The sequence below is a fragment of the Bos grunniens genome, chromosome 1 (assembly GCF_055505025.1).
Source record: "Bos grunniens cultivar Pamir isolate PY7600 chromosome 1, Bosgru_T2T1.0, whole genome shotgun sequence".
NCBI lineage: Eukaryota > Metazoa > Chordata > Mammalia > Artiodactyla > Bovidae > Bos > Bos grunniens.
The window spans coordinates 22,219,582-22,235,243 of NC_141165.1; the positions used below are offsets into that span (position 1 = coordinate 22,219,582).

Consider the following 15,662-nt stretch of genomic DNA (forward strand, 5'->3'; position numbering starts at 1 on the left):
CAGGACCAGTGTGGCCCTTGCTGCCTGCTGTCTGCCCCCAACCAGGCACCCCCTCTCCCGAAGCCCATGGGACCTCATGCACCCTCTAGCCAGCTCCTCTCCTGGGGTGTCCCATGGGCTTAGCCCAGGAATTGCCTGCATCTGCACCCCATACCTGTCCCATTGACATTTCCTAGGTATCGTTCCCTCCATGCCCAACAAGCCGGCTGAGTGAGTTAATCACATAAACCAGTTCTAACTTGAGGCCTGGGGTATCATTTCCCAAACTTTACCTGGGGTCACATCTGGACGACCTGAGCCAAACATGGTGTGGCTTCCTGGAGCATCAGCGTTACTACAACATTTGGAGGTAGACACAACATATTATTTGGAAGCACACAGATACATTGTGTGGGAGAAAAATATAAAATTCACTTGATTCTAGGATAAAATGTCAACTACCACAGAAATGTAATAATCACTGTTAGTTAAACCACATCTCCAGAGCCCACCTTCATCCCCTTGTCCTCCTCCAGTGTGGAGATCTGGTCACTCCTTTAGAATTCAGGGCCAGCCACTAGCTTACTGAAGTTCCCCTGGTGCCATCTGCATTTTAACTGAGGCCTTCTGTGCTCCAGGCCAGCACCTCCCAAGGGTGTTGGATGGGACACACTTCAGAACATATATAGTTAAGGCTGATGTTTGGGTAAACAAAACTCATCATCGGGACTCTCAGGGTCCTAAAGGACTTGGGTACACACTAAATCTTCAAGAAAGGGTTAATGTTCCCACATTTCTAGAGGCAGAGGTCAACCCTGTAGGGGTCAGTGCCGATGCTGACCAGACTGAGTGTCCCACAGGTCACAGTCCTCGGGTTACTGCCCCAGCTGGTGCTCTCTGCTCAACCCACAGCCTCAGTTGCACCTCCACCCAGCAAGGTGACGAGGCCGGGGAGATGGTGAGAGGGCTGATCACTGCACAGCATCATCCCATCCATCCAGCCTGCAGTGTAGTCTGAGTCTCTGGGCCTTGGTTTCATCCATCACTCCTGATCAAATTTAATCCATTCCAGGGAATCAAGGTCCTCTAAACAAAGAGAGCTGGGATTAATTGCAGACAACCCAACGAGCCCACATCCTCCTCTTTTGCCAGGTTTCAGAGCAGGACGGAGGCCAAGAGGAGCAACCCCACGTCCAAGGAGCAGTGGCTGCGTGGGCACAGGAGGACCGAGAGGAGCTACTCCACATTCAAGGTCAGGAGGGGCAGCCCTGGGGAGATACCCCTCATCCAAGGTAAGGAGCAGTGGCTGCGCTTTGCTGGAGCAGCCGTGAGGAGATACCCCACACCCAAGGTAAGAGAAACCCAAGTAAGAGGTAGGTGCTGCAAGAGGGCATCAGAGGGCACACACACTGAAACCATTAGCACAGAAAACTAGTCAATCTAATTACACGGACCACAGCCTTGTCTAACTCAATGAAACTAAGCCATGCCGTGTGGGGCCACCCGAGACGGGCAGTTTAGATGGTGGAGAGGTCTGACAGAATGTGGTCCACTGGAAAGGGAATGGCAAACCACTTCAGTATTCTTGCCTTGAGAACCCCATGAACAGTATGAAAAGACAAAATGATAGTATACTGAAAGAGGAACTCCCCACCCAGGTCAGTAGGTGACCAATATGCTTCTGGAGATCAGTGGAGAAATAACTCCAGAAAGAATGAAGGGATGGAGCCAAAGCAAAAACAATACTCAGTTGTGGATGTGACTGGTGATAGAAGAAAGGTCCGATGCTGTAAAGAGCAATATTGCATAGGAACCTGGAATGTCAGGTCCATGAATTAAGGCAAACTGGAAGTGGTCAAACAGGAGATGGCAAGAGTGAACGTCAACATTCTAGGAATCGGCAAACTAAAATGGACTGGAGGGAGGGAGGAGGGAGGAGGGTTCAGGATGGGGAACACATGTATACCTGTGGTGGATTCATTTCAATATTTGGCAAAAACCAATACAATATTGTAAAGTTTAAAAATAAAATAAAATTTAAAAAATAAATAAATAAATAAAATTAAAATAAATAAATAAAAAGGAGCTATTAGGTATAAATAAATAAATAAAATGGACTGGAATCGGTGAATTTAACTCAGATGACCATTATACCTACTACTGCGGGCAGGAATCCCTTAGAAGAAATGGAGTAGCCATCATTGTCAACAAAAGAGTCCGAAATGCAGTACTTGGATGCAATCTCAAAAACGACAGAATGATCTCTGTTCGTTTCTAAGGCAAACCATTCAATACCACGGTAATCCAAGCCTATGCTCCAACCAGTAACGCTGAAGAAGCTGAAGTTGAACAGTTCTATGGAGATCTACAAGACCTTTTAGAACTAATACCAAAAAAGATGTCCTTTTCATTATAGGGGACTGGAATGCAAAAGTAGGAAGTCAAGAAACACCTGGAGTAACAGGCAAATTTGGCCTTGGGATACAGAATGAAGCAGGGCAAAGACTAATAGAGTTTTGCCAAGAGAATGCACTGGTCATAGCAAACACCCTCTTCCAACAACACAAGAGAAGACTCTACACATGGACATCACCAGATGGTCAACACCGAAATCAGATTGATTATATTCTTTGCAGCCAAAGATGCAGAAGCTCTATACAGTCAGCAAAAACAAGACCAGGAGCTGACTGTGGCTCAGATCATGAAATCCTTATTGCCAAATTCAGACTTAAATTGAAGAAAGTAGGGAAAACCACTAGACCATTCAGGTATGACCTAAATCAAATCCCTTATGATTATACAGTGGAAGTGACAAATAGATTTAAGGGCCTAGATCTGATAAATAGAGTGCCTGATGAACTATGGACTGAGGTTCATGACATTGTACAGGAGACAGGGATCAAGACCATCCCCATGGAAAATAAATGCAAAAAAGCAAAATGGCTGTCTGGGGAGGCCTTACAAATAGCTGTGGAAAGAAGAGAAGTGAAAAGCAAAGGAGAAAAGGAAAGATATAAGCATCGAATGCAGAGTTCCAAAGAATAGCAAGGAGAGATAAGAAAGCCTTCCTCAGTGATCAGTGCAAAGAAAGAGAGAAAAACAACAGAATGGGAAAGACTAGAGATCTCTTCAAGAAAATTAGAGATACCAAGGGAACACATTTCATGCAAAGATGGGCTTAATAAAGGACAGAAATGGTATGGACCTAACAGAAGCAGAAGATATTAAGAAGAGGTGGCAAGTATACACAGAAGAATTGTACAAAAAAGATCTTCATGACCAAGATAATCACGATGGTGTGATCACTCACCTAGAGCCAGACATCCTGGAATGTGAAGTTAAATGGGCCTCAGGAAGCATCACTATGAACAAAGCTAGTGGAGGTGATGGAATTCCAGTTGAGCTATTTCAAATCCTGAAAGATGATGCTGTGAAAGTGCTGCACTCCATATGCCAGCAAATTTGGAAAACTCAGCAGTGGCCACAGGACTGGAAAAGGTCAGTTTTCATTCCAATCCCAAAGAAAGGCAATGCCAAAGAATGCTCAAACTACCGCACAATTGCACTCATCTCATAAGCTAGTAAAGTAATGCTCAAAATTCTCCAAGCCAGGCTTCAGCAGTACATGAACCGTGAACTTCCTGATGTTCAAGCTGGTTTTAGAAAAGGAAGAGGAACCAGAGATCAGATTGTCAACATCCGCTGGATCATGGAAAAAGCAAGCGAGTTCCAGAAAAACATATATTTCTGCTTTATTGACTATGCCAAAGCCTTTGACTGTGTGGATCACAATTAACTGTGGAAAATTCTGAAGGAGATGGGAATACCAGACCACCTCACCTGCCTCTTGAGAAACCTGTATGCAGGTTAGGAAGCAACAGTTAGAACTGGACATGGAACAACAGACTGGTTCCAAATAGGAAAAGGAGTACATCAAGGCTGTATATTGTCACCCTGCTTATTTAACTTATATACAGAGTACATCATGAGAAACGCTGGGCTGGAAGAAGCACAAGCTGGAATCAAGATTGCCAGGAGAAATATCAATAACCTCAGATATGCAGATGACACCACCCTTACGGCAGAAAGTGAAGAGGAACTAAAAAGCCTCTTGATGAAAGTGAAGGAGGAGAGTGAAAAAGTTGGCTTAAAGCTCAACATTCAGAATACAAAGATCATGGCATCTGGTCCCATCACTTCATGGGAAATTGATGGGGAAACAGTGGAAACAGTGTCAGACTTTATGTTTGGGGGTTCCAAAATCACTGCAGATGGTGACTGCAGCCATGAAATTAAAAGATGCTTACTCCTTGGAAGGAAAGTTATGACCAACCTAGACAGCATATTGAAAAGCAGAGACATTACTTTGCCAACAAAGGTCCCTCTAGTCAAGGCTATGGTTTTTCCAGTGGTCATGTATGGATGTGAGAGTTGGACTGTGAAGAAAGCTGAGCACTGAAGAGTTGATGCTTTTGAACTGTGGTGTTAGAGAAGACTCTTGAGAGTCCCTTGGACTGCAAGGAGATCCAACCAGTCCATCCTAAAGGAGATCAGTCCTGGGTGTTCATTGGAAGGACTGATGCTGAAGCTGAAACTCCAGTACTTTGGCCACCTCATGCAAAGAGTTGACTCATTGGAAAAGACTCTGATGCTGGGAGGGATTGGGGGCAGGAGGAGAAGGGGTCGACAGAGGATGAGATGGTTGGATGGCATCACCGACTCGATGGACATGAGTTTGAGTGAACGCTGGGAGTTGGTGATGGACAAGGAGGCCTGGCGTGCTGCAGTCCATGGGGTTGCAAAGAGTCGGACACGACTTAGTGACTGAACTGAACTGAACTGAGAGCAGATCTGCCAGCAAAGCTCAGATCCATCTGGCCCTACTCCTGGTTTCATCTCAATCAGCAACTTGTTAGCATGAGGTGGGAATCTGAGAACCTAAAAGGACCTCAGAGATCACTAAGCTCAGACCCAAATGCTCATGGACAAGAGTATCTGGAACTGAGAGGCATTCTGTGGCCATGGGAAGGAGAGGGTTGGAGTGAGCTGACACCTGTGGGAATTCCTGCTTTGCCACTGACTGGATATGTGGCCTTGGATGAACCTAGATTTCAAGCATGAAATGGAAATGCTTATACCTCCTTTGCGGGGCTGTTATTACGAATAGAAAAAGTTTAGAAACATATACTGAAAAATCAAATTCAAGGGAAAAGACAACCATTCAGCTCAAGCCAGAAGAAAAGCTGGAGCATGTAAATACATAAGATTCCATCCAGTTACTAAAAGCAAGCTTTGAATCTGCTCTTAAGTCTTCGTAAAAGGCAAAGGAGAAGGGAAACTGAGTGGGTGATAAGATTTGGTAATCATACCATTGCAGGATGAAAGTCAAGTTTAACCTGACAGTGAGACTTGCTGTTTAGCTACAGTAATCAGGACATGGTGGTGTGGGCAGAGAGATAAACACATATATCAATGAAGCATGATGGAAAAGCCCGAACGGACACACACAAGTATGGCCGACTGATCTTCGACAAAGACCCAGAGGCAATCCAGTAGAGTATGGACAGTCTTGTCAATAGACAGTGTAGGAACCATTTATTTGTTCCTAACCACAGGCAAAACAATGAAACCTTGACCTAAACCTCACACCTATACAAAAAATTAACTCAAAATGGGTCACAGATTGAAATGTAAAAAAAACATATAAAACTTTTAGAAGAAACACAGGATTTCTCTTTTTGAGTTAGGATTTGGTGAAGAGTTTTTAGACAACAATAAAAGCAGGATCCATAAGTTTAAAAATTGATAAATTAGACTTTATTGGAATCAAAACCTTTTTCTCTGTGAAAGATTCTGCTGAGAGGATGAAAAGCTACAGACTGGGAGAAAATGTTTGCAAACAATATGCCCGATGAAGGACTTGTATGTCATTTATGTAAAAAAAAAAGTCTCAAAACAATAATTCAAAAATCAATAAGAAAAGGGACAAAATATATGAACACATATTTCAGTGAAGACGGTATTGCTGCTGTTGCTGTTTAGTCGCTTAGTCGTGTCTGACTCCTTGCAACCCCATGGACTCTGGCCCGTCAGGCTCCTCTGTCTACCATGGGATTCTCCAGGCGTGCATAGTGGAGTGGGTTACAATTTGCTTCTCCACAGGATCTTCCTAACCCAGGGATTGAACCTCGGGCTCCTGCATTGTGGGCGGATTCTTTACCAACTGAGCCAGCAGGGAAGCCTGAAGAGGGTATACACATGGCAAATGCACACATGAAAAGATGTTCAACAGCGCCAGCCAATTGGGAAAGGCAAATAAAGACCACACTGAGATCTCACTACACACCAATTCAAACAGCTAAAATACTCCTACTTCCCTGAGACCTTGCAGGGGTCACCACCCCTCTCTGGGTCCCTTTTTCATTTGGAGGAGGTTCTGGCCAGTGTTGACATTCTATTGTTGTATAAAAATGGGGTCCTCCAGTTTATTTTCACTACAGAAGGCAGTGCCCTTCTGTAGGGGAGGAATTCTTTCAAAAAAAAAAAAAGGATAGCTAAAATAAAAAACAGTAACAACATCAAATTCAGTAGAGGAACTGAATTTCTCAAACCTTGCAAGTGCAAATGTAAAGTGTTATACCCACTCTGGAAAATAGTTTGGCAGTTTCTTTAAGAAAAAAAAATCAACAGGAAACCACCATGCAACCCAGAAAATGCACTCCTGGGTTTTTCAGTTCAGTTCAGTCGACCAGTGGTGTCTGACTCCACGGCCCCAGAGACTGCAGCACGCCGTTTCTCTGTCCATCTCCAACTCCCAGAGCTGTCTCAAACTCACGTCCATTGAGTCAGTGATGCCATCCAACCATCTCATCCTCTGTCATCCCCTTTTCCTCCTGCCTTCAATCTTTCCCAGCATTAGGGTTTTTACCCTAACAAAATGAGAATTTATGCCCACACAAAAATCTATACATGATTGTTCATAGCAGCTTTATCTGTAATAGCCCCAAACTGGAAACAATCCAGATGTCCTTCAGTAGGTGAATGGCTGGACAAATCATGATAACATCCATGCCATGGAACAGTATTCAGCAATAAAGAGGAACAAACTATTGATACATGGAACAACTTGGAATGATCTCAAGGGCATTATGCTGAATGAAAAAAGCAGTCTCAAAAGGTCACACACATATTTCATGATTCATTTATATCATGTTCTCAAAATGACAAAGTTACAGTGCTAGAGAACATTAGGGTTGTCAGAAGGAGATCTCGGTGGCAATGGGACAGTCTTAAAGCAGAGGGATGGCAGTTCCCTAAACCTGTACACATGATCGAATGGCCTGGAACTATACTCACACATTACTGCAATCTCACTCTCCTATTTTTGGTCTTACATTGCAGCTATGTAAGGTGAAACCCTTGGAAGGAACCAGGTAAAAAGTACATAGGTCCTCTCAGCACCATTTTTCCTATGAATCTGTAATTATTTCAAAATAAATCCTTCTTCTACTTGCTTCCCTGATAGCTCAGTTGGTAAAGAATCCGCCTGCAATGCAGGAGACCCCGGTTTGATTTCTAGACCGGGAAGATCTGCTGGAGAAGGAATAGGCTACCCACTCCAGTATTCTTGGGCTTCCCTGGTGGCTCAGCTGGTAAAGAATCCCCCTGCAATGTGGAAGACCTGGGTTTGATCCCTGGGTTGGGAAGATCTGCTGGAGAAGGGAAAGGCTACCCACTCCAGTATTCTGGCCTGGACAATTCCATGGACTGTATACTCTATGGGGTCGCAAAGAGTCGGACACTACTGAGCGAATTTCACTTTCACTTTCCACTTGTTAAATTCATCACCAGGAGACAAAATGAAAACCAGGAAAGGGCTTGAGGCACAATCACAGGAGGAAAGGATCTGAATAACCTTTGACCTCCACCCCACCCAGTCCCATAATTCTCCCTCCTCGACCCCCAATACACCCATAAGCAGAGCAAGGTGGGCCTCTCAGGGGATAGACACCCTGGAGAGAATAACATATGCTGTCCCTTGTGTCAGAGAAACAGCCCAGGAAGGAAAGCATGTCAACTCATAGGGGGATGAGGGCATTCTCTGGCCCAGGGGATTCTCTTCAGAGTCTCCCCAGGCATGGATTGCAGGTTGTGGGGATGTAGCACTTTCCTCTGGAAACTGAGAGGTTAGGCCCAAGCTGCTGCCCCACGGCTGGGGATCAGAAGCCTCCGGACATTATGGACACAGGCCAGAACAAAGCACCCCTCCCTCACTTGGGGGGGGGGAATCACCAGAGCCACTCAGGCCCAGCTGTGAAATCTCCTTCTTCCCACTGTTCTTCCCCCGCCTTTCACCCCCACTGACAGGACAGCCATTATTTCGCTAGGCTGGGACCCTGGGCGTGAAAGTTCGTGGGCAGCAATTACCAAATCAACCACTCCTTCTATAAGATAACCCCAGTTTGGCTCCAAAAGTTTCATTTTAAGAAGCAACAGATCTCTTTGAGGTTGCTAGGATATGTTAGCCACCAAGATTTCCCCTCACCTCCCCGACTCGTGCCCCATAAACATTGAATGAACCTGTTCTTAATTTGAAGCTTAGGAGTTCTGGATGCTGAACTGCTCCCCCTGACAATAGCTGGTGAGCAGGTACTCTGCTGCTGCGGCTAAGTCGCTTCAGTCGTGTCTGACTCTGTGCAACCCCATAGATGGCAGCCCACCAGGCTCCCCCGTCCCTGGGATTCTCCAGACAAGAACACTGGAGTGGGTTGCCATTTCCATCTCCAATGCATGAAAGTGAAAAGTGAAAGTGAAGTCGCTCAGTCGTGTCCGACTCTTTGCAACCCCATGGACTGCAGCCTACCAGGCTCCTCCGCCCATTGGATTTTCCAGGCAAGAGTACTGGAGTGGGTTGCCATTGCCTTCTCCGGAGCAGGTCCTCTACTTCTTAATTTAAAAATTATTTAATAAGAAAAGAAGTTTAAAAAATATAATACACACAGTAATTATTTCTAAAAACATGTGTTTATAATTTGTATTCAGTAACATTCTAATTAGCCTTATGTTACTAAAAAGCATTACATGTTAAAAAAAAAAAAAAAAAAGAATGCTGTAAGCAAGGTGGCTCAGTGCTAAAGCATCTGTCTGCCAATGCAGGAGATGCGGGTTTGATCCCTGGGATGGGAAGATCCCTTGGAGGAGGGAAAGTCAACACACTCCAGCATTCTTGCCTGGAGAATTCCATGGACAGAGGAGCCTGGTATTGCAGTGAAAAGGAAAAATGAGGAATGAGTTTTTCTTTCTCTTTCCTGAGAACAAAGAAGATAAAGAGAACAGTGAACAGTCCCAAACTTTCCTAGTTTTTACTTTTAACTGTTCCTAATCTGTACTCTGTAACTAAGCTTGCTTTTTTGCCCCCTAACTCTGCATGTCTGTAAATAAGTTTGGTTTTCTGCCCCCAAATTCTGCATAAGCTACATTTTGCACCTATTATCCTTTGGTTCTATGCCAATTACATCCTGTATTTGGTGTTCACCTTTATAGCACTCTCTTGGCAGATCAACCCTCAGAAGTTTTTCTGTATCAGAAAGAAGGCCCAAGTAAAAATACACAATGGACCCAACTATTGGGCCACCAGACTGCCAGAGGCTACCTGAAGCCAGCCTACGGCTATTTTTGAAACAAGGCAAGAGGGAAGATGACAAGATCCTAACACCTTTGTTCCTCATCACTGACCCTTAACTGCATATAAACCCCAGGCCCCTCCTCAGGAGGGATGGCACAGTTCTTGAGGCATGAGCCTACTATGCTGCCCTCTCAGCCAGCTGAGGATTAAAGCCACCTTTTTATATCCTCCAGACTCTGTCTCTGTAATTTTTATTTGGCTTCAGTGGGCAGCGAAAGACAAGATTTTGTTCACTAACACTGTGGGCTGCGGTCCACAGGGTCACAAAAGAGTCGGACACAACTGAGCAATTATGCAGGCATGCACACAAGTCAGAAGCAACAGTGACTCTCCAGAGTAAATAACAATTGTATTGACTCCTGCAGAAGGAGGTACCAAAAACTCACCCCACGCCTGAGAGTCACCAGGCTCTTGAAATGAGACCAGGGAGAATGAAGAGATCTGAACCTGTTAGTGCCTCTACACATCTGAGCTGCAGCCACTGGTTACAACTGGATGTGTCACCAGAGTCTGGGGAAACCCTTGACTGCTCGGAATAAGTACATCCAAGGTATCTCCACGTGCTTATACAGAGCTAACCAGCACCGTGCAATAGACAGGGCCAGGCACACAGGGGTTAGGGCTCGGGGCTCTGACTCCGGAGGCTCAGATTCCTGGTTCCTCTACACACCACCCTTCCTATGTATCCACACCCAAGAGACCAGCCTCACAAAGCCTTGTTTTCCTCATCACTAATGGGAACAGTAACAGTATAAAGTTGATAGAGCTGTAATGAGGATTGCATGTGGGTAAACTATTTCCATAGTTCAAGTACATTCAGACAGATCCGTTGCTGTTAGCTACTATTGTTATTTTGGGGATATTATTATTATAAACGGCAGTTTCTCTTAACTATTAACTGTGTCTCACAGAATGAGGTGTAATTGGTGGAATAATAGATCCGAAATGACGTTTGTATGCTGAGTCTTGTTTGCTGAGGCAAGAACTGACCTCACAGTGATGCCAATACCAGAAAGCCCAGCATGATTTACAAAGCTGTTTCCTCTGCCTCTTTCCACATAATTCTTAGGAAGCCCTCCCCTACCAGCCCTCGGGAGGTAGGCATTGTTCATATTACCCAGTATTTTTCACTTAAGGACTCTGAGGCTCAGGAATGCTTTCCTGTGTCACCTAGTTAAGTAAGGGGATGGCATGAGGCTTGGGTCTTAGTCCCCTTGTTTCATGCCTTTTCCCAACCCATATGGTATGTGGGGTATTGCAGGAATGTCATAAAGCCTACTGGGCTTCCCATGTGGTTCAGTGGTAAGGAATCTGTCTGCCAGTGCAGGAGGATTTGATCCCTGGGTCAGGAAGTTCCCCTGAAGGAGGAAATGGCAACCCATGCCAGCATTCTTGCCTGGGAAATCCCATGGACAGAAGAGCCTGGCGGGCTAAAGTCTATGGGGTTGCAAAGAGTTGGACATGATTGAGCGTCTAAACACGTGCACACCTAAAGCCTATTGGTCAATCTGTCCCAACAATGAGGAACCTGGAAAAATGATGGGTCCTTAGGTTGGGTGTCCCTTGTTCCTCTCATATCACACATGTCACAAGACATGTGCAGTCCACACCCCCTGGGAAGGTGCAGGGCAGCCACCAACCTTCTTATTGGGAGGAGGAAATCTCTCATCAAATCGCAAAGCCCCCACATGTCAGCAATGTCCCCTGGAAGAAAAGGCTTCAGGGAGTTTAACTAATGGAATTCCAGCCCCCAGATTTGCCTTGAGATATCAAATTTCCTACCTGTTTTCAAGCTGGTAAGTGAAGCTAAGTGGAAGCTGCTCCTAACTCTGGCCTTAGAATTACTATGGATTAAGAGAGGAAATGATTGAAAAAATTCTGGTTTTCAGAGATCAGAAAAACTTTTAACTGGTATGAGTCTTAAGGAGGCCAATTGGCCTGGGCCCAGGCCTCGGGCACGTGTGACTAAATCATCAGCATGTGATAAATTATCTTATTTTTATAGATCTTCAAAGAAACTGCTGCCATAAACTCATTTATTTTAGAGACTCAGGGCGGGTCTAAACAGATCAATTTCATTTGGGGATACCCTGGTTATGAGCTGTCCCTCCTGCTCCCAACACTACGAGTGGTGAAAATAGAGGACTTAGCCTCAGTCTGGCTCCCTTCTGGGCCTCTTTCTTTTCAGACCACCTGATGATTACTCTGGCCCTTTCCTCCCAATTCCTAATTTATAAACACCAAATTTTTCCACAATTCTCTGCTGAAACCTTTCTAAACTTTCTTAAAATGATGGGACCAAAACCACACACAGTGTTCTCATCAGGGTCTGGCCAAAGGTGAGGAGATTTGAGTATTATTTTAAACTCTCTCAAAATTTCTGTCTTACTTACATCCAACCATGGAATCAATTCAGCCTAGTGTGGTATGGGGAAAGAAGAGAAGCAGGAGTGGGGAGCCCAGCTCTATTGCTAACAATGTGACCTCCAGATCCCTTTCTTTTGGACACAAAACCAGCCCAGAGAGACCTTTATCCTCCCTTCGTGTGTTCTGGGTCCCCCTTAATTGTACCACTGGAGGCTTTACCACCCCGAATCTGACTGTGTGACTGCCATAAACAACCTGTCTGCACCATTTGCCCTGACTCCAAGGAAACCTGACCTGGGCTCCACTACCTCCCACATCCTTACCACAGGAGGTGCATTTTGCCCTCCCAGAAGAGGCAAAAAAGCCTGAGTGTGGATTCCACCATTCCAGTCCTCTTGGACCTGTGAGTGGAGGAAAGCAACCTCACCACACAACTGCCTACACCCAGCTTTTCTTCACCCACTCCCCACAACTTGCCAGGCACCTGCCTAGACTTTATTGCATAGACCAAAAGCCGCTGCTTTCCGGGGGCTAGTTCCGGACCTGGAAAGCTGGTCCAAGAGCTGCAGTGTAGGTTGCCAGCCTCGGGGGAATTCTTAACATTGCAGGCAGCAGCCCGATCAGGTAGCAGAGCCCACGCGCTGGCTGCCGCCCTCAGGGACGAGGAAAGCATAGTGGAGAATGGCTCTTCTGCCACCCACTCAAGCTGAAACGGGCTCTGATCTTCATCTCAGAGGGACCACAGCCTGTTCCCTCAAGGCGCCAGACCAGGCACTTCCAAGCCCACGCCCTTAACAAAGTAACTGTCACAGGAGCCCAAAACCGTGTCCCGGAGATGTTCTTGTTCAAAGAACTGGGCAATTCCCTACCCTAGTGCCAAGACTACCTGAATAGAGCTGGCCCAATAAGCAGGTAACTTGCATCGCCGTTTCCTACCCTGAGGAGGGCGTGTGAGTAAGCGCACGCGCACACATACACACACTCACGCATGCATACACACATGCACACACACGCATGCACACACGCACACGCACACACGGCCAGCACCGGCTTGCCTGGCAGGGCGCCCCCTTGCCCGAGGTGCGGGGTCCGCAAAGATGCGTTGGGGAGCGCAGCACCGACCGAGGGACTGCGAGGGTGGGCGCCCGCACCCTCAGCGCCTCCCAGGCGCCTGCAGCACCGACTCCGGGACCGCGCCGACGGTGCGCCCCGTGCGGCTCGGGCTCGACGTTCCCGCTTCTCCGCTCACCTTAATGTTGCTGAAGATAGAGCGGGGATTGCAGCCGGCTTGGCCAGTAGAGGCGGCGCTACCCTGGCGCGCGCCGGGCTTGGACAGGAGCCCCATGGAGGCGGCAGCACGGGGCGGGAGGCCGGGAGAGCGGGGCCGGGGCGCTTGGGCTGGGGCGGGCGGCCAGCGGGTGGCGGGCGCCGTGTCGGTGGCCGGAGGAGACTGAGCGCGAGGGTGCGCGCCTAGAAGTTTTATAAGTGGCCGCCGCCGCCGCCGATGATGAAACGCGCACTCCCTCCTCCCTCTTTCCCTTCGGTGTCAAAGGCGCTGCGAGCCCCCGCCCGGCCGCCGCCGCCCCCTCAGACAGGTGTGACGCGGTGGCCGGCGGCGCTTGACCTCTTTCCGGCCGAAGTTGTCTCTGCGTCCGCAGCTGGGCTGGGACCCGCAAGGCTCGACCGCCCCTCGAGAAGGTCCCGCCCGCCGGAGGGTGGGGGCGGGGGTGGCGGGCCGGGGAGAGGGAGGTCTGCAGGGGGAGCGGCCGGCTGCAGAGCGTGGGGGCACCCGGGGCGCTGGCGTGGCAGGGTGGGCGCCGCGGGCCCGCAGACTCGAGGGGGCCAGAGAAGGGATCGGCAGGGCTACGAGGCTAGAAGACAGGAGGCGGGGGCGAGGGGCGCTGAGGGAACCAACGGGAGCCAGGGTGGTTGGAGGGGAGCCGAAGTTTGTGAAGGGAGGGGGAGCTTCCGCGCCCCTCCCGATGCGATCTGGGAGATTTACAGAGCCGGTCTCTGCTTGTTTGCACTCGCCGAAAACCTGGGCTCTCAGTTCCGGTGATGGCTCTGAGACTCGCTGAGGCTCTGTTTGTGTCGAGGACTGATTTATATTTAAACTGCTCTTTGCACTAGAGAGGGGCCGGGTAACAAAGGTGGAGAAGTGGGGGCCGCCCCGGGCTGGACCCGAGCCAAGGTAAACTGGAGGTGCTGTCGAGTGTCAGCCTGGCTCGCTCTGGCCTGGAGTGTTGCCAAGAGGGTGGGAGTCGGGAGGAGCGGTGAGAGTGGGGCCGTGGACAAACGGGGTACACCCACTGATCTCCTTTTCAGGGCTGGAATAGAACAGACGCTTAATTTTTTTTCCCTAAGATTTTTTCCACCAAGATACATAGTGCTGGAAAGAGAAAGAAGGTGAGACTTCCAAGGGAAGGGTAAGAAGGTTCTGCCCAAAGCAGCTGCACTAAGAAATCTAGTTCTGGAGGTGTTTTTCCAGCTGCCTAATTCCTGTCATTCTTGAAGAGCCAACGTTTTCAAGCCACCCCCCACACACACACACATCCCCCCTCCCACCTATTCCCAGGAAAAGACGCTCCTCAATTCCCAGGGAGATTTGGCTAAGACAGGAGCCACAGGACAGATGGACCAAGTAGGTCTCTTATTTCTACCCAAGGCTTGATTGATGCCTTTCTGGGCCTGGTCTGGGCTGTCTGTGTCCAGGGGCTTCTCCTTTCCACCTGTGGCCCCAGGACCCTGGACACAACAGCACAGAGTGCTGGAGGAAAAGCCATTGGACTGTAAGTGGCTTTGGGCCAGTTCTCTCACCCACAGATCAAGAGTCAACCAGAGAGGCTTTTGGGAGCCCTGCAGCAGGCCCAGACCCAGAGGAAACACGAAACGTCAGTGGTTAGTAAGCCAGCTTGGAGAATTTGAAACACAAAAATGGCCCCCTACAGAGCACTCAGCATGTGTTGGGCACTGGGCTCTAGCAGCCATGGCGGACTCCACCAGGCATTCTGCTAGCACTCCCAGATGTGACGCCACAGAACCCCAGCATTAGCCCAACAGTTATTAGCACTGTTATAACCTGGATTCTACAGATGATGATGAGGTCAACCACAAAGACTGCCTGGAAGTCATATAGCTAGTAAGCCATGAACATGGACCTTGCTTTCCTGACTCCAAAGTCCAGACTTATAGCGCTGTACCTTTGAAAAGTTATCTATTCTAACAGCCTCATTTCACAAGTGAGACCAAGCAGTTAGCAGAGAAGGCCCAGGTCAAGGTTATGGTCATGTTAGGGCTGCATCACTAGAGCATCTTCCTCACACATTGAGTGAGGCCTTGCTGTGGTCCTCTGATAGAATCCCAGGCAGGGTCAGCCTCTCCAACCCCACCTTTTCCTCCTCCATTAATCTTGCCTTTGCCCATTCTCAGGACTAGCATCATCTTTAAAGGAAAGGTCTATTCAGATGCCCACAGATGGTTATCTGCCATCATCTACCTTTCCTAGGGGGAGTTCACCTAAATGTAGTGGAGACCCAACAGTTGGGCTAACTGAAGTTGGGACTTAAATGAGTTTTACTGGTCTCCCATAACAAGAAGACGCTAGTAGGTAGTCCAGAATCATGACCTAGGT

General features: G+C 47.8%; 1 protein-coding gene across 2 annotated transcripts in view; it reads right to left on the reverse strand.

The window, feature by feature from the left end:
• Positions 1-14,112, reverse strand: part of SLCO2A1 (solute carrier organic anion transporter family member 2A1) — a 91,047-nt gene extending 76,935 nt beyond the window's left edge. Inside the window, exon 1 of one of the 2 annotated variants that reach the window (XM_086316112.1) lies at positions 13,281-14,112. In XM_086316112.1, coding sequence (XP_086172238.1) covers positions 13,281-13,376 — 96 coding nt within the window. In that variant the 5' untranslated portion in view covers positions 13,377-14,112. The remainder of the gene's footprint in view (positions 1-13,280) is intronic. The other variant, XM_086316120.1, reaches the window with a different exon arrangement.
• Between the last annotated feature and the right edge of the window lie 1,550 nt (positions 14,113-15,662).